Source organism: Narcine bancroftii, chromosome 1 (assembly GCF_036971445.1).
Source record: "Narcine bancroftii isolate sNarBan1 chromosome 1, sNarBan1.hap1, whole genome shotgun sequence".
NCBI lineage: Eukaryota > Metazoa > Chordata > Chondrichthyes > Torpediniformes > Narcinidae > Narcine > Narcine bancroftii.
Genome location: NC_091469.1, coordinates 197,630,976 through 197,651,012, shown reverse-complemented (window position 1 = coordinate 197,651,012; position 20,037 = coordinate 197,630,976). Strand labels below are relative to the sequence as shown.

The 20,037-nt window shown below is 40.4% G+C and overlaps 1 protein-coding gene across 18 annotated transcripts in view; it reads right to left on the bottom strand.

Moving 5' to 3' along the window:
* LOC138737104 (disabled homolog 2-interacting protein-like) overlaps positions 1–20,037 on the bottom strand; it is a 592,760-nt gene that overhangs the window by 182,264 nt on the left and 390,459 nt on the right. For 10 of the 18 annotated variants that reach the window (XM_069887658.1, XM_069887625.1, XM_069887631.1 and 7 more), the window contains one exon: positions 9,666–9,731. The exons of the other annotated variants lie outside the window; for them this stretch is intronic. In XM_069887658.1, coding sequence (XP_069743759.1) covers positions 9,666–9,731 — 66 coding nt within the window. The remainder of the gene's footprint in view (positions 1–9,665; positions 9,732–20,037) is intronic. 18 annotated transcript variants of the gene reach the window in all.

Sequence of the window (20,037 nt, the reverse complement as noted above, 5' to 3'; positions counted from 1 at the left end):
TGCCCCTGAGAAATGTTAATTAAGGAAATCAACTTTATAATATTATCAGCAAAATACCGATTCTTAATGAAACCAGCTTGATCTACACAAATCAAATCTGGTAAATATTTAGCTAATCTATTAGCCAGAACCTTGGCAACAATCTTATAATCTACATTTAATAAAGATATTGGTCTATAAGATCCCACTTTTAATGGGTCCCTATCCTTCTTAGGAATAACTGTAATCAATGCTCTAGAGAAGGAATCTGGAAAAGAACCACTCTCGGTAGCCTGTTTCAAAACCTCCATCAACAAAGGAATTAACAAATCTTGAAATACTTTATAAAATTCTGAAGTAAAGCCATACTCTCCTGGGGATTTCCACCGGGCATTGCCTGTAGTGCCTCTTAACCTCCACAACTGTAGAAAGGCATCTAAATCCTTAACCTCTGCATCCTTTAAAGATGGTAAAGCTAAATCAGACAAAAAAGTGTCAATTTTGGCATTATCATCTGATACTTCAGAAGTATACAACTTCCCATAAAATAAATGAAATTCATCATTAATTTCCTGGGGCTTATAAGTAATCAATGTATCATGTCTAATAGCATTTATTGTCCTGGAAGCCTGCTCGGTCTTCAATTGCCAAGCCAACACTTTATGAGCAAGTTCACCTAACTCACAATAACGTTGTTTAGTTCTCTGCAATAACTTCTCAAACTTATGTTTGTAAAGAATTATACCGTAACTTCAACTTAGTTAAGTGAACTTTTTTAGTTTCTGTCGCATCTCGCTGTACTTCTTTCTCCAAAGTCTCTATTTCCTTCTCTCAATCATTCACCTCAAACAAATGTTTTTTTTTAAATTCTGGCTGTATAACTAATAATCTGTCCCCTCAAATAAGATTTCAATGCATCCCACAAAACAAACTTACTATCAACCAAACCCACATTTATTTTCAAAAATTGACTGTATATGATCCCCCAAAAACTTGATAAAATCAGGATTTTTCAACAACATCAAATTAAATCTCCATCAATACACATTCTCCACAATCTCAGAACCAGTACAAGCAATTAATAACAAAGAATGATCAGACAAAATCTTACTTTTATATTCAGCCTTAAAAATTCTTCCTGACAATTGTGTTGACACTAAAAATAAATCTATTCTAGAGTAAGAATTATGTCTAGATGAATAAAAAGAGAAATCCTTCTCAGTCGGGTCCAACGTTCTCCAAATCTCTACCAAATTCAAATCCTTCATTACCATCATTAACTGCTTAGCCATCTTGGTTTTAACTACCGATTTTGGAGATTTATCCAACAATGGATCCAAACAACAATTAAAGTCACCTGCAACCAATACTTTATCATAAGCCTGATTTAAATTCAAAAAAGCATCCACCATAAATCGTTCATCATCTATATTGGGAGCATTAAAGTCCAGGCTTCTGAAAAAATTCTACAATTAACAATCAACAGCCTCAAAAACGGAATCCAATCTAAAAGATAACTCTTTATGAATTAAAATAGCAACACCCCTTGCAATGGAATTAAAAGAAGAAGCTATAACATGCCCAATCCAATTACTTTTTAACTTTTGATGTTCTTTTTCAGTCAAATGAGTCTCTTGCAAAAATGCAATATCAACTTTCAATTTTTTAATATACGTTAATACCTTCTTTCTTTTGATCAAATTATTAAGCCTGTTAACATTAAAAGCGGCAAAATTTAAGTTGGCCCTAACAAATTATATACAACCCCCACAGTGGCAAAGCACCCCTCATAGATCATTACAAAAAAAGAACTCCTCAAAAAAAAAACAGAAAGCCCCCAATTTAAAATAAACTCCTCTCAAAAAAAGAAATTACAATAATATAAGTGTAGTACCTCCCTCAATTACATGGGAGTGACAAATGCCACAAAGTGGCTGATGACTTTGGAAGAAATGACAGTTGAACCACCTCCCCTGAACAGAACAAACAGCAAAAAAAAATCAAATCAAGTATGATAAGCCGCCTCAAAATCACGGTTAACTTGATCATCTTCAATACCAATGAAAATCAACTGTTGAGTCTCCATCTATCGTTTTCCATTCTTTAGTTTCGAGACCAACACAAGTTGTTGAGTAAACTAGTCTTGACCCTGCTTATTAACAGGCAAAGAATTAGCAAAAGTAAGAGTTTCTGTATCATTATCAAAAAAATTGAGCCTGATAATCCCCATAAAAAACTTTTAACACAGCAGGATAATGAAAAGCAAACTTATAACCTTTCTTCCACAAAACAGCTTTAGCCGAATTAAATTCTTTACAACGCTTTAATAACACCACTTGGCTCGAATCAGCATAAAAGAATACTCTATTATTCTTAACAATAAAAGGCCCCTGATTACACCTGGCATTTTGTACTACAAGTCTCAAAATCAAAGTCTCTCGATCCTGATATCGCAAACACCGAATCAGAACAGATCGTGGCGCTTGTCCTGGAAGTGGTTTCCTTCTGATCGCTCGATGAGCTCTGTCTAGATCCAAGACATCCGGGAAAGAGATTGTACCCAAAACCTCAGGAATCCACTTACAAAAAAGTTGAAGTGGATCTGAACCTTCAAAATCTTCCAGAAGACCCACATCTTAACGTTATTTCTTCGACTCTGATTCTCCAACACGTCAATCTTCTTCAACAAATCATTCTTCTGAATCTCCCAACCTGTAAATGAATCTTCCATCTGCTCCATTTTTTCTTTACATTGCTCCACAAGATCTTTACAATCAAGAAATGCCTCTTCAATCTTTTAAAAATTATCTTGGACCTTATCCACAGCTCTCAAACACTTCTTAAAGTCCATTTTAATAATAAATATTTCAGCCCTCATATCAGACATCTAAATAAATTGCTCCTTGACAACTGAGAAATCCTGGCTCATCTGTACAGCCAAATTCTCCATTTGTTTGGATATATCAGATAAAGCAAGATTAGAATATAATGGATCTGATTTAAGCTTAAAAGTTTTTTTCAGTTCTGGCCTACCCTCAGCCAAGCCTTCTGCTTCTTCCAAAAGTTGTTCCTCCTCTTTTTCTAATCCAGCGATATCTTCCAATTCTTTCTCCATCACCACGGAGGTCGGGCCAGCCCGACTATGGGTGCAGACCCCCCGCACCAATCTAGAGTCGCTGGGCTGAGGGAAATCGGGTCCCCCGGCAGCCTCGGCCAGTTCAAGTGTAGTTAGCATGTGTGAACTTTCACACATGTGTGGTTGATCTTCTTGCTCTGGAGAGGATCGTTGTCGGTCGCAAGTGCCATCTTGCGTAGCAATACGCAAGGTCAGCGCCGGGGTAGTGTAAACCTTACACGTAGATGATCACTGTGGCCGGGGCTGAGCTGAAATCAATGCTGGTGGCTCCCTTTGTCTGGTAGGCAGAGTTTCTTCCACAGTTCCAAGCAGTTTAATTGCCATTTTTTTCACCATTTGAGCCTTAATTTTCCTCATAGCTGCAAGATAGGATTCTTCAACAGTATTATTAAGTTTCAAAAATTTTTTTTTAAGTTGTAAAACGGGTTTTGAACAGTTCTGCCAGGGGAGGTGTTTTTCCATGTCTTCTCCCTACACCATCATGCCACGCCTCCCCCACGCCACCAACTTTCCCATGCTGTATAAATTGTGCATTTATAGCGCTACAAACTTTCCCACGCTATATAAATTAAGTGTTATAGTGCTACAAACTTTCCCACCATGTTTAACAATTGTCCACTATTACTATTTATGCTCGCACTTTCCCACAGTCCCTTATAAAGGTTTATATAGATCGGCACAACAACAGGGGCTGAAGGGCTCATACTGTACTGTACATGAAGCTTAATTATGTTATAATTAGGCATGATTAACTTTGTTCAAATATAAGATTATAATAGATTGATCAGGATTTAGGGCAGGTCCACCATCACTCGATGTGTCATGATGTCACCGGTAGAAGGTAGAACAGTCCTAACCCTGGAGATGGCTCCTTGCAAGTGTGAAAGCGTTCAGTGTCCCAGTTAAGAGTGGTCAAGTGTGAAAAGTCAAACCCCCATTCCTATCCCAGGACACTGAATGGCCAATTTAGTGGGATACAAGTCTGAAATGGGATATAGACAGGAACTGGAGGATTAAATCTATAGAGAAATAGTAGACAGCTGCAGGAAACATAAGGTTGCGATAGTAGGAGATTTTAACTTTCCACATATTTCATGGGAGTCCCATTCTGTAAAAGGGCTGGATGGCTTGGAGTTCATCAAATGTGTTCAGGAAAGTTTTCTAAATCAAGGTAGAGAGGTACAAATTAGAGAGAGTGCAATGCTGGATTTCCTATTAGGGAATGAGACAGGACAGGTGTCAGAATTATGTTTAGGGGAACATTTTGGCTGTTCTAACCCTAACCCTAACTATCTTTATTTATGGAAAAATAAAAACACAAAGCTAGAGAAACATTCAGGGGAACTTCTTCACACAGAGTGGTGGGAGTGTGCCAACTAAAGTGATGAATGTAGGCTCAATTTTAACATTTAGGAAGAATTTGGACATGCACATGGATGGGAGGGGTATGGAGGGCTTATGGGCCAGGTGCAGGTCAGTGGGACTAGGCAGAAAAATAATTCGGCACAGACTAGTAGGGTCTATTCCTGTGCTGTAATATTCTATGTTCTCAGAGGCCTGTAAGTCATTCCATCTGTACTCAATGCTTTTTTTTACTGGAGTGTTATCTTCCCTTTATTTATTAATCTAATTCCATTTCTCTGCTGTGTCCTCCTTTGCTGTGAACTGGATGGTATTGAAGACTCATCTCGTGCTTTGCTCACTATTTCAAATTCAATTGATTTTACAAATATTTAACATGATTCAACATGATCCACTTTATGTACCAAGTTCAATGAACCATATCCTTTAGGGCAAAGGATAACGTCCACAAAGAGTTTTGCAATGTTTATGATTATGTCCAAGAGATGCAGTTTGTTACAATTTTTCCTGGCAATAACAACACACAAATCACTAATCCGGTTTACCCATCTGCAATGAATTTTAATGGAAAAAAATTGAAAATTTAAGTTTGGTCTCTTTTCTAAAGTGAATAAATTCTATTTAATTAAATCTATTTTAACCCATTTCCAGCATAATTTTACCAAAATATGTGGGAACTCATTTTGATCCACAAGCATATAAAGTACATGGAAAACAACAGTAGGAAACAAGATTTACCCTGCTAAATAGCTCCATGGCTAATACAATTATATAGATTGAATTACAGATTATTTACGCTGGAGACAATGTCTCTCATGGCTGTCATCAACACACAGTGCTGTTGGTAGAAAACAGGATTATTGGTAGGTTTGCATCATTTTTATGACTGCAGCTTGTAGACATTGCTATGTACAGAGGAAAGGAGGCGCGATGAAGTGAAGACACAGAAAATGGGTGGCATGGTTAGTGTAGTAATTAGCGCAACACTGTTGCAGTGCCAGTGATCGGGAACAGGATTCTAATCCCGCGCTGTCTGTAAGGAGTTTGTACATTCTCCCTGTGTCTGCGTAGGTCTCCAACAGGCGATCTGGTTTCCTCTCACCATTCAAAACTTATCAGGGGTGTAAGTCAATTCGGTGTAATAGAGGGGCATGGGCCTGTTACTGTGCTGTATGTAAAAATTTAAAAATAAAGAGACAATATGGAAGAAGGAATCCATACATAAAGCTAAATTTCCTCCACCATATTACATTGTACATCTACTTAATATAAAATTGTAACAGAGGAAACAAGGTGTATGTGTGTGGTAAATATGAATCAATAACCTCGTTAAGAGGGAAGGATAGATTAGTAAGGAGATTTTTTTTTAATTTTTTTCATTATTAAGATTAAATAAAGGGGTGTTCAATTACAGATTATGGATCACATCATAGAACAATGATCACAAGAGAGAAGTATAAAGTATCTCATGTAAGGGAATTTTGTTTATTATTTTTATAATTTTTGTATTCAATATTGATTTCGGACATAATACAAAAAATATGATTTAATTATTATAACTATAGAATTTGATGTCCTGAACGAAATAAGTTAATGGAATAATTATGGTTATGCTTCTCATTTTCAATTGAAATGTCACATATACATGATATAAATTGATTTATGTTATCATTGTGTAAAGGGTTTTTGTTAAAACTCAATAAAAATATTTCTAAAGAAAATTGTAACAGAGATAATCATTTGACAAACAAAAGACAAGATTTTGTATGATGCATTTAATTATCGGCATTAGAATTTCAGATACTATCAAATTTGACATTATGTTCACTCTAAGCTTTTAACATTTCCTACTCTTCTTGACCCAAATTTTATCAATGAATTTTTCAAGTTACAAATTACATAGAGACATGATATCTGCTTCATATTATAAACTATTGAATATGAAAGCAATTTTTTAGGTGGAATTAAAACTGAATGGGAGAATGATCTGAATATCTCTTTCTCAGAAGAAGAATGGACTTCAATTTTGGGTCTGATTTACAATTCATCATTATGCTCTAAGCATAGTCTTATTCAGTTCAAAGTGCTACATCGTCTGTATTTCTCCAAAGTCAAACTTGCTTGAACTTATTCTGATCTTGGTTCACTTTGTGACAAATGTAAAATATTCAATGCCTCTTTGTAACATATGTTTTGGAGTTGCCCAAATTTGCAAAAATATTGGACTGACATTTTTAGAATTTTTTATCCATATTTAAGATCACACTTTAGATCTATGTCCAGTAATTGCACTATTTGGTTTTTCTAAAGATGCAAATATTATTTCATCTTTTAATCAAAATCAATCAAAATCCGGTTCTAGCATTCTCCACTTTATTAGCAAGAAGAGCAATTCTGTTAAAATAGAAAGATGAGCTCCCACCTCCACATCATCAATGGCTGTTAGATATTATGTCCTTTTTAAATCTGGAGAAAATTAGGCATAATGTCACGAAAATCAAGATTTCTTTTGATAAGACTTAGGGCTCATTTCTAGCTCACTCCCATCATCTGACTAATTTGGTGTGATGATGAATATCACCGGGCCTGCTGGTTTGGATCCAGAGGTTACCTGTTCGGATTTAACACTACATACAATATGAATTTTAACCTTGATTGCTGTGGGTTTGAATTTTTTTTTTCTGACTTATCTCTTATATTGTCTGTATTACCATTTATTGGATTTAGAATTAAGTAGTATTGCTACTGTACCATATGTTATTATTTGACAATCTGCAAAGGTTTCATTGCAATTGATATACTGCTTTTTTGTTTCTTTTTCTGATAAAACTCAATAAAAATAATTTTAAAAGAATTTCAGACTTTCCCAAAATATACCTTTTAAAAATTCATTTACAGGATGCATTCAACACTTGAGAGGCCAGCATTCCTTTCCAGCTTTTACCCTGGGGAAGGCTGGTGAGCTGCTTTCACAAGCGACTTATCTTCCCATCATCCTTCTTCTGTCCTCCAGTTAACCCCCACCCCATTCCCTTTTTATCAGTCCCCTTTTCTCAGCCCTCTGACCCTTCCACCACCTCTTGGCTCTTTTCTTTCGGTCCACCTCCTACCTGTATTCACTTGCCAGCTGAAGGAGCTGCACCCTCTCCCCACCCATTTAATCTGGGCATCTGCCAAGTTCTTGCTATTCCTCATGAAGGGTTTGCGCCCAGGAATGTCACATATCTGTTACTTTCCACGGATACTGCCTGACCTGCTGAGTTCCTCCAGCATTGTATGTGTTGCTCCAGTTTTTCACCATCTGCAAACTTCTTGTTATTGATTACAAATCATTGCACTCTTTCCACTGATAGTACTCCCACCATATTATTGGGCATAGTGGCCTAGGATTTAGACATGGTCTAAATGGTGATATATTTCCAAGCCAACATGGTGTGAGGTGAAAACTGTTGGTGTATTCATGGTACTGTTGTTCTTGGTGGAGGTTATGGTTAGGGAATGCTGCTCAAGTGGCCCAGATATGTAACTGTAGTGTATTTTGTTTACATCAGACATGACAGCCATAGTACACTGCCATCAGGAGTAAACATTTTGAGTAGTGGATGTAATAATACCCCAGGCTGCTTTGGGAAGTGAGAGGAGTTAGCTGGGGCAATAGCTATGATCTTTAATCCACTTTGGCTGCAGGGAAGGTGCTGAAGGATTGTAGTTCCCTTGTTTAACGAAAGGTAATAGGGATAATCCTGAGAATTATAGACTGGTGTGTAAATTAATGGAGAAGATTCTTAAGGATAGGATTTTTGAGCATTTGGAGAAGCGCGGTCTACTCAAGGACAGTCAGCATGCCTTTGTGAAGGGAAGGTCGTGCCCCATGAGTTTAATTGAATTTTTTGAGGAAGTAACAAGAGAAATTGATGAGAATATGGCAGTAGATGTGGTCTACATGGATCTTAGCAAGGCATTTGACAAGGTGCCCCATGACTCATCAAGAAATTCATGTCACTGGATTAATGGAAAATTAGCTGTATGGATTAAAAAATGGGCTTGTAGGAAAACAGCAGAGAGTAATAGTGAAAGGAGAGTCTTCTGCCTGGAGGTCGGTGACTAGTGGAGTGCTACAGGGATCTGTTCTAGGACCCCTGGTCTTTTTGTGATTTTTATAAATGACCTGGATGAAGAGGGGAATGGATGGTTCAGTAAGTTTGCGGAATAGGTTGGAGGAGTTGTGGATTGAGCTGAAGGTTGTCGAAGGATACAGATGATATAGACAGGATGCAGAGTTGGGCAGAAAGCTAGCAGATGGATTTCAATGCTGATAAGTGTGAGGTTATGCATTTTGGAAGGACAAACCTAAAGTCTGAATACAGGGTTAATGGTCGGTTACTTAAGGAGTGTGGATGAACAGAGGGACCTTGGGGTCCAAATCCATACATCCCTCAAGGTTGCAGCACAGGTCGAAAGGATAGTTAAGAAGGCCTATGGGATGCTGGGCTTCATTAATTGGGGGGGGGGGGGGGATTGAGTTCAATAGTAGAGGTCATGTTACAACTCTACAAATCTTTGGTAAGACATAACTTAAAGTATTGTGTTCAGTTTTGGCCATCTCATTATAGGAAGGATGTGGAAGCTATGGAGAGGGTGCAGAGGGGATTTATCAGGATGCTGCCTGGATTAGAAAACAAGTCTTATGATGCAAGGTTAGAAGAGCTGGGACTTTTTTCTTTGGAGCATAGAAGGATGAGAGGAGACTTGACAGAGGTCTACAAGATTATGAGAGGCATAGGTAGGGTGGACAGCCAGCACCTGTTTCCCAGGGCAGGATCATCAAACACAAAAGGGCATATGTACAAAGTTAAGGGAGGAAAGTTTAGGGGAGACATCAGGGGTAAGCTTTTAAAAAAAAAAGCAAAGAGTTGCGGGTGTCTGAAATGCCTTGCCAGGGATGGTGGTGGAAGCTGAAACATTGGGGGCATTTAAGAGACTCTTAGACAGACCCATGGATGAAAGAAAAATAGAGGATTATGGGGTAGGGAGGGTTTAGTACTTTTTTAAAGGAAAGGATATATGGGTTGCTACAACATTGAGGGCCGAAGGGCCTGTATTGTGCTATGCATGCCAGTTCAGTGGTGTCAAGCTTCTTAAATTTGACTGGAGCTGAACTAATCCAGGCAAGCAATCGAACACATACCTGACATGTGCATTGATCATAGAAAGCTTTAAGTGTTGTCCTCTTCCATCATGTCCTTTGAACCATCTAAAGTAAATGCATTTTGCACTTTTTAGTATTTTCCTCTTGGAACAATTGGCCCAAATGAAAGAATATTGTAAATCAATATTATTAAAATTAATCTGAGTGACAAGATTGAACAGAAACAAGATTATAAATTGAACAGAATGTATTTCTACGTTTGGACATTCCATAAAAATCTTCTGCACTTTTAAGAGAAATAAAAAAAAATTAAACAGTACATCTTACTTCAATCTATCTAAAAGATGGCTCTGGAAAACCTGACCACTGATCCAAGTGGAAAAGATGCATTTACAATGTAGAGAATTGGCAGCATATCCTGCTATTACACATTACTGTAGAAGCACCAACATAAGGCAATAATGGGACTCCCGCCATCAATTTGACAAATCATTTATTTCATATGAAAATGAATCCATTGCAACCAAAATTAAATCAAATTGAAATGCAAGATTCCATTGTAAATACAGACTTCCAAACAGGTTTAGGCACTTCAATCCAATAAATATGTATTCATTTGGATTTTATTTGCTCAGTGAATTAGTTGTGGAGCGAGGATAATAAATGGTGTCACTTCCTCTGTCATAAATTAGACCTAGGTTTGGCTGGAATGATCATACACACAAAAATATGACTCCTCTCTTTAGCCATCAGACATGCATTCACACTAACGAGCAAAAATAATTAACCAGCATTCGGTAACAGCAGGATATTAAGTAGGAATGTGCTCCCAGTTCACTGAGTAAATCAAGCTTATCTTAGGGAGTTTCTTTTTTATGAGCCAATTACAATAATAATTCATTTTTCTACCCACAAACAACATTTCAGTTGAAATATGAACATAATTCTGATCATCATGTTCAGATTAGCCTAAAGAGACACTGCATCAAATTATTAACTGGATTTTTCCACCCAACCCCAACCAACCAATTTTCCCCTGCAACCGCTGCAACCGTGTCTGCCTGTCCCGCATCGGACTTGTCAGCCACAAACGAGCCTGCAGCTGACGTGGACTTTTTACCCCTCCATAAATCTTCGTCCGCGAAGCCAAGCCAAAGAGAAGAGACTTCACAGGAAACTTCCTCTAAATTTCCAAACACTGCTCTTAGATTTGCCCCACAGAAGTGAAAGTGGTTTTGTTAGCAGGAAATGGGACCCTCATGATACCGTGAGGCAGAAGTAATGATCTCCATACATGGTGAAATACCACATAAAGATAACATAGACTAGGAAGCTGTGATACAGTTGTGCAATACCCAAGGTATTTTTTCAAAAGTAACAGCAATTAGAAATTTTGTTCAGAGCGTATTTAAATACAGTGCAAATTCTTCATTGATATTTGACTGGTTGTTAAAAGGAATAAAATATCCATGACAAAGTAGAACCCCCACTAAAATTCTGAATTATTACATCCACTATTTAAGACAAATTCATATACATATCAAATTTTTGAGTGTCAGAAAGCTCCAGGAAGCCCGATGGACAAATTGAAATACATTTAGATTTTGATTCAAAAGCAAAATACAGATGTTAAAAATCCAAATTTAAAAATGGCGAAAAGGCTCAGAAGGTCATTCAGTATCTGAGGAGTTAAGACACAGAATTAAGGATTTGGAGGCTGTGATTGTATTCAGAACTGACAAAAATAGGAATCAAGTAAGTTTTTGAATCCAACAAAAGTTGAGAGTCAGAGGATTGGGTAAGGGAGAAAGATGAGAAATACTCCATATGGTAAATGGTAAGAGAACAAGGGAACAAAGTCAATTTGGAGATAGTATGAATATAAAAAAAATCCAAACATAATAGAATAAATGCTCGAAACCCCAATCAAAATTAGCAAGTTTGCTAACCAAGTAGATAATCAAGAAGACGATTTGAAGATACAGTGGGATATTGGGCAGAGTATTGGCAGATGGAATTTAATCCAGACCCAAAATAATTCACTTTGGGAGGTCAAATACTGCTAGGATAGAGCAAATGGGAGGGACCTTGGTAACATCGACATGGAGCCTCCACGTTGATGCATTCACAAAGAAGGCTCGTCAGCAGCTATATTTTGTGAGGTGTTTGAGGAAGTTTGGTATGCCACTGAAGACTCTTGAAAACGTTTACAGGTGTTCCGTGGAGAGCATTCTGGCTGGTTGCATCACTGTCTGGTACAGAGGTGCCAACTCTCAGGATAAGAAAAAACTCCAGAAGAGATCCAAGAAAGTGGTGAAGGGCTTGTAGGGTGTCCAAGAGCTCCCTGAGGGAAAGAGAATAAAGGATAGATTCAAGAAAATCCCCTAAAATAAAAAACCCCAAAAAGGAAGACAACCAAGAATACGAATAGAAGAAAGAGTGAGAAGGGAAAGAACAAAAGGGAAAAAGAATGAAGAAACAGGATGGAGGAACAGACTCACCATGTGGTGGTGGAGAGGCCAACTCAGAACCTAGAAGGACATTGGTGGGAGTGGCAGTAACAACAGAGCCCTGAAGTTTTCCAAGGGAACGGGACTCGATAATGTTGGATCTCGAAGAGCCAGGGAAAGAATGCAACCGAAGTGGAGAGAGCACTGTCGAGCACAGGAGATGCGGAGACCTGAGGTTGCGGGGGGCCTAGCCAAGGAGGAGATAACAAGGACAACAGGAGCACTGTCAAGGATGGATGGTTCAGAGACCCGAGATCGTGGGAACCAAGCCGAGGAGAAGCGAACAGTGATATGGGCAATGACGCGAGCTCAGTCAGGCACAGGAAACTCAGGGAACCGAGGTCGGGGGGGTCAATTTGAGGGGGAGTCAAGTTGAGGTGGAGTCAGCGGCCGAGAGAAAGATCCCACAGGCTGGAAGCAAAAGTAGTCAAGAACTTGCTTGGTAAGGCCACTTCAACCAGAGGGCATGAAAAGGTCAGATCTAATGCGTCAGAGGGCATTTGAGGTGTCGAGCCTGGAGGACTCCAGGAGCAGCACAACCAGAGGATTTGGTGGTAAAATAACATGGCAAGACGGCCTGGAGTCAGAAAGTGAGGAGGAGGAGGAGAAGGAAGAGGAAGAATGAGGGAGTAAAAGAAGGACATTACAGGGAGGTGAAAGACAGATAAAGGGGGCAGAGGGCCTGATGTCTTTTGCCAGAGAGATACTGAAGGCCATTGGCCAGATAAAAAGAACTGGTGGCAGGGCAGGGGGCAATCAAAGAAAACCTGGAAAACTTGACAAAAAAGGTATCTGAAACTGTAGAGAGAATTGAGAGAGTGGAAGAAAGATTGGATAGGAGAGGGAGTGAAATAGATGCATGGGAAAGGGATAGGGTAAAGATGTGGGAGAAGATAGATACCTTAGAAAGCATCAGCAGAAGGAGTACGGTCAAATTGTGGGGGTGAAGGAGGGTAAGGAGGGGAGAGACATGGTAGAATTCTTGAAAAAGTGGATTCCAGATACACTGAGGAGGGAAGATATTGGAAATAATGGGCACATCGATCTCTCGCTACCCCACCCCAGCCCCGCTTGGGGCCAAACCAACGATCTATGCTGGAAAGGTTTTTCGCTACCAGGATAGAAAGAGGATTTTACTGGTGGGGGCAGAGAGTGCAAAGGCTGGGGGGGGGGGGGTCCCAGAGGAATATGAGGGGGGGCGGGAAATATTATTTTATTCTACCCGGACATAAGGCGGTGCTATTGAAATGCAAGAGGAAATCTGACCCAGTTAAAAAGAGCCTTAAACAAAAAGGAATCGAGTTTACCCTCCCTCACCCGGCAATACTGAAGATAGTAAGGACGGGAGGGGAAAGAAAGTTGTTTAAGTATCCAAGGGAGGCAAACGTAAATAAGGTGGAAAGAGGGAATCAGGGAAGGATGGACTGTAAATATTGTAATTGTGAAGAATACGAGGGGAAGATCATTTTTTTCATAATGCTAACGTTTAAAGATGAATGTATATTAGAAATAAGAATGAATACAGGGAGCTCAAGGAAAACAGAGGGAGATACAAGTGATAAATGGGTGCATTAGGCATGTCTCAAAGTGGCAGGGGAATTGGCATCAATGGCTTGGTTATTGGTGCCCAAGGGGGTAAAGATAAACTGGGAGGAGGAAAAGAGAGAGGAAATTTAAGTGGTGTTTTCGTTTTGCTATTATTTAATCGACGGTACTTTCAGTTGTATGAGGGTGGGGAGTGGGGGGATAAATACAAACTCTCTATGTTACATGAATGTTAAAAAAAGATAATGTTTGTTTGACAAGTCTATGAAAATTAAAATAAAATATTCAAAAAAATCTCCAGAGAATTGTTAACTTGGCCTGCGACATCATGGGCACCAGACTTCACTCCGTCAAGGACAACTACAAGAAGTGGTGTCTTAAGAAAGCGGCCTCTATCCTCAAGGTCCCCCACCACCCAGGCCATGCCCTCTTCATTCTGCCATCAGATTCCTGAATGACCAATTAACAAAAGACACTGCCTTACTTTGACTTTTCGTGCACTCTTTTTATTTATTTTTGTAAGGTGGTTTATATTAATGTTGCGGCAAAACAGTGAATTTTGTGACTGGTTAATGATGATAAATTTTGATTCTGATCCTGACATTGGTGTGCAGAGAGACCAAGGCACAAGCCCACACCTCCCTGAAAGTCGTTACACAGGTGGTCAGGGTAGTGAAGAAGGTTCACTTGCCTTCATAAGGCTGAGATGTTGAGCACAACGTTGCGATGGCTAAACCACACTTTCAGTATTGTGTGCTGTTTAGTTCGCATGCTATAGGAAGGTTATAATAGCAATAAAGAGCAGACAAGATTTATCAGGTGATTGCCTGGAATGGAGGGCAGTTGTGAAATGAGTGTTTGGATAGGTTAGGTTTACTCTCACTGGAACAGGCTGAGGGGTGATCTTCTAGAAATTTATAAAATTATGAGGGGTATAGAAAGGATGGAAGGTATGTCTTTCTCATAGAAAGGGGAGCCTAGAATTCGAGGCCACATGTTTACAGCGAGAAAGAAAAAATTGAAAGGAAATCTGAGGGGCAAGTTTCTCACAGAGTGGTGAAAAAGCACGGATGGGGAAGTTAGAGAGATATGGGTTTAATGTGGAAAAAAAAAATCGAATTAGGATTGATAAGCTCACAGTCAGCATGGACAAAATAGGCTAAAAAGCCTATTTCTGAGTGCACATTTTTAAGATTCTATGAAAAATCAGGTAATGCTAATCATCAAAAATTCTGATCTCGTTGAGTCTGTACATTTGCATTGTGGCTTTTCAGTATATAAAGTGCTGTTTTTCAGCCTTATACTGAGTTTCATTGTTCTGGTCATCCAACACTGCTTCAAGGAGGCCAGAGTGAGAATAAGGTGGAGAATAAAAATGACAAATGAGTGGTTTAGAGTGACTTGCTGAGGACAATGAAGTCACCATTTCTACACTGCAATGTGAAGAAAGCATTCTTTTGTGGACAGTGTTTTTGGCTGTGAAGTGCCAGTTGATGAAGTAGACAAAGACAATGTGGTCAAACAATAATCATGGCTTTTATTAGCAGAGACTCATGGTACAATAATGAAAGACAATAGGTGCATACACAATATACCCAAGGAGAGTGTCCTTAACAGTAGAGATAATGCACAGCCAATGTTAGTACAGCAAGGCTCGCAAGAGGGGAAACAGGCAGCTTGGCAGACATTCACCACAGTCTCCCCCCGGCAGAAGGGTTAAAATCAAAAGGACAACTGCTAGGAAAGACTGAAGCAAGCGATACATGGATACCACGTTTGGCATTGAGAATACTCTAACAGCCAAAATATGCCAGTACCTAGCAAGCAATCAAAATATAATGAGATATTTTATGAACATGTCAGCCTATCAGGTTGTTTACAAATTCTGGTGATTCTTCTCAAAACAGATGGCTCCTTTGCAATCTTGGGAACTGGTACAGTTCCTGGGTCTGTAATGTGGGAAGGACTAACTTCGGGATCTGCTCAGAATTGCCAGCGTGAGGCAGTGGAGCCTCAGTATGGCCATCTGAAAGCTTACTAGGAGTCACAGGCTGGGGGGGGGGGGGGGGGGGGTGAGCCCAATCTCTCAGGCTCACTCTCAGTAGGGGTGTGAGGAAGGGGCAAACCAGGTGAGGCCAAATCTCTTAGGGGTACAGTGTCAGTACTCCCGTCTGGGAATTTAACATGAGCATAGTTGGGGTTGGAATGCAGTAGCTGAACTGGATGAACTAGGGGGGTCTGTTTTACGTGCCCAAGCATGGCTCTTCAGCATCACGGTTCCAGGCTCAGATAACCAGGCTGGCCAGTCCATCACAGTTCCTGATTTCCTAGGAAAGGCAAACGTACATTCATGAGGTGTTTACACAATAATGACCGAATAGAATGTAGTGCCTCAGGCAAAACCTCCTGCCACCAGGTAATAGGATAACCATGTGTTTTTAAAGCAAGATTAACAGTCTTCCAAACTGTACCATTAGCCCTTTCGACCTGCCCATTGCAGGTTGTAGTTTGTGGTACGGCTGGTGGCAATCCCCTTCCGTAGCAGGGCTCGCCGCAGTTCAGCGCTCATGAATGCTGAGCCCCTATCGTTATGAATGTAATTGAGAAAACCAAAAATGCTGAAAATTTTGTCAAGTGACTTAATGACAGACACTGACAAGACGTCAGGGCAGGGTATCGCAAAGGGAAACCTGGAAAATTCATCAATTACAGTAAGGAAATATACATTTTTGTTGTTGGAAGGTAACGGTCCTTTAAAATCTAAGCTAATCGTCTCAAAAGGTTGGGTTGCCTTGATGAGAGTGGCCTCCAGAGCTTTGAAGTATTGCGGTTTGCATTCTGCGCAAACGGGACAGCTTTTAGTCAGTTTCCTGACTTCTTCCAGAGAGTAAGAAAGGTTGTTAGCCCTGTAGTGGAAGATCCTCGTGACTCCTGGATGCCACAGTCTGCTATGGATCTCTTTTAGCCCCTCAAGCTGAGCACCAGCAACAGATCGTGACAATGCGTCAGAAGGATCATTTAACTTGTCCGGTCTGTACTGAATCTCATAATTATAAGTTGAGAGTTCTATTCGCCAACGTGCCATCTTATTGTTCTTGATTTTACTTTTGTGTTAGTACTGAACATGTAGGCTATGAATTTTTGATCAGTGACAAGAGTAAATGTTCTGCCGGGTAGAAAGTGTCTCCAGTAGCGAACAGCTTCAATAATAGCCTGGGTTTCTTTTTCAATGGCAGGATGTTTAAGTTCAGGTCCGCGTAACGTGTGGGAGAAGAATGCCACAGGTCTGCCCTTTTGATTAAGGGTTCCTGCCAAGGCACAATCTGAGGCATCAGTTTCCACTTGGAATGGGACATCCTCATCAATGGACGAGAGTGCAGCTTTGGCAATATCAGCTTTAATTCTCTCAGAAGCCTTCAAGGCCATTGGAGAGAGAGGAAAAGATTTAATGTCAAACAGAGGGCGTGCCTTCATGGCGTAGTCTCAAACCCATTTGCAGTAGTAGGAAAAGAATCCCATACACCTTTTAAGGGCTTTTGCTGAGTCTGGGGTGGTAACTTCTTAAGAGGGGCCATTCTATCCGGGTCGGGAGGATTTCATCCTTGCGGATAATGTAGCCCAGAATGGGTAGCTCTGTCGCGTTGAACACACATTTGCCCTCGTTAAATGTAAGGTTGAGTTCTTTAGCTGTTGCTAAAAATTTCTTTAAGTTGTTGTCATGCTCAGCTTGTGTTTTCCCACAGATAGTGACATTATCCAGATAGGAAAACGTACCCTGTAACTCACACGTCCTAACAATCTTATCCTTTTCCCTCTGAAACATGGACACACCATTAGTGACCCCAAAAGGTACCCTTTTAAACTGGTATAACCACCGCCCCCCCCCCCCCCCCCCATCAGCCTCAAAAGCCACATAGGGCTGTTCCCTTTTCTTAATGGGGATTTAGTGATAAGCTGCTTTGAGGTCGATAGTGGAGCACATTTTGTATTGCGCTATCTGATTAATCATGTCATTGATGCGTGGCAGGGGGTAGGCATCAGGGCTAGTGTAACGCTTGTCTGGCTGTAGTCAATAGCCAGTCGTCTCTTAGTGTGATTTTTCACGACTACCACTTGGACCCGCCACGGACTCTTACTAGGTTCAATTACTCCCTCTTTAAGCAGTCTCTGGGTTTCCGCTTTGATAAACTCATGATCCTCTTTGCTGTAAGAACAGCTCTTAGTGGCAATCGGCTGACACTTGGGATAAATCACTGAAAAGGGAAGGAGCTTTGATCTTTAATGCGGACAGACTGCAGTAACTAGCGCGGGGGATGGTAACCCTAACCCTAACCCTTAACCCCAAATTTCACTGAAATTTAACACTACACTGTTCATCTGAGATTGAATATCTAACCCCAGTAACACAGGGGCGCAGAGCTCCGGCATAATAAAGAGCCACACATCAGCAAGGCAATGTCTCTGCAAATTTAAAGTAACTTTACCCTTGTCCCGGACATTTTTTGTAAGTTCACTACAAGCCATCGATATCTTTCGGTTCGCTGGATATCTCCGCAAATTTAAGGCTCTGGCAACTTTCTCCTGTGTGTAGCTGTTAATACTCCCCGAGTCTATTAGACAATCAAGAGTCTCACCATTCACCTCCACCTTCATAGTCTACCGTTCCAGTCTGTAACATCCCCCAAGCTTTACAGTCAATTGAGCTATCACAGGGGATCTCACCTCGCCGTCACTTGAAGTCGATTCAGCCTGCTCGTCTGAAGATTCCCCCTTTTCACAGTTGTCTTCCATTCCTGCAGCTCCAGGACCCATTTTCTTGGTGCTTCTCTTCTTATTAGTGAGAGTGCTTTTTGCCTTACACGCTTTAGCGAAGTGGCCGAGTTTCCCACAATAGCTGCAGGTAGCAAATCGAGCCGGGCACTTCTGTCTGGTGTGCCAGATCTTATTACAGAAGTAGCATTGTTCAGGAGCTCTCCCTTTTTTTCCTTCGGGGTTCCAGCACTCCTGGATGTTTCCTTTTCGGTTTCTCGCATTTCACTGGACCGCATGGCACTTCTCAGTGTTTTGGCTAGAGTGACTACTCGGTCGTAGGTTAAAGGCTCCATCTCCAACAGCCTCTGTCGGATGTAACTGGAGTCAATCCCGTTGACAAAAGCATCCAGCTTCAAGGCATTACGGTGTTGTTGCACTTTGACTGCCCTGACATCACATTCGTTTGCTAGTGAGTCGAGGGCCAGTGTATAGGCAGCATCACTTTCCCCCGGTTTCTGGCGTCTCGTCAGCAACTGGTGTTGAGCAAGCACCACATTCCGTGGCGCTACATAGTAAGCAATCAGACGTTCCCCAGCTACAGCCAGAGTGGTAGCTCCTTGCGTCACGGCGAAAGGGACCTCACCCAGCAGAGAGTTCAGGTGGCCCCAATGTATCACCTCATCGACCACATTGTTTAGAGCCATGTAGTAATCGAAACAAGCAATCCAGTGGTTGAAAATTTCTCTGGCCCTCAGGGCAGACTGGTCGATTATCAGCCGCTCTGGCTTGAGTGCTGCATCCATTTCTACTAATAAAATTGAAGTGCCAGTTGATGAAATAGAAAAGACGATGTGGTCAAATAATAATCTTGGCTTTTATTAGCAGAAACTCATGGAACAATAATGAAAGACAATAGGTGCATACACTCTCCAAGGGGAGTGTCCTTAACAGAAGAGATAGGCAGACATTCAGAGAGGAGACAGGCAGCTTGGCAGACATTCACCACAGGCTGGTGGTAAGAATGGAGATAAAAGGGCACTTTTTATTTTTACAGGTTTCATATGAACGTGCATAGGAATGGAGAGTAAATATGGAGGAATTAAAACTTCTTGAAGGAAAGATCTCCTTGGAATGCTGAAGGTGCAGCAAGGAAAAGATGCATCTGGTGATGACATCATGTTTCTTCTGCAAGTGGATTAAATGGATTCTGCATTGGTAAAAGAGTGAAAAGCCCTATGTTGATGAAAATATGCTACTTTGAACGTAATGCTACACCTTCTAAATGAAGTCGAGCCATCAAACAAAACTGAACTACATAAAATGCAGGAGCAGGTGACCAAAATATTTGTAAGAGAGCAATTTTAAGGAGATTTTAGAGTTCAAGGTGAATAAACAAGGGAATCCCAGAAGATAGGCAAGAAAAGCCATGGTCATCAGCGGTGGAGTAATTAATATAGAAGACACAATGTGGCCACAATTTTTAATGTATTTACTGATTACCGAAGTACATTAAAAAACATTTGACTCAAACCAAGTTTGACTTTCTAGCCAGCTAACTGAAACAGACACTGAGCCCCCTAAATATAAATAACAGGCCTGAAACC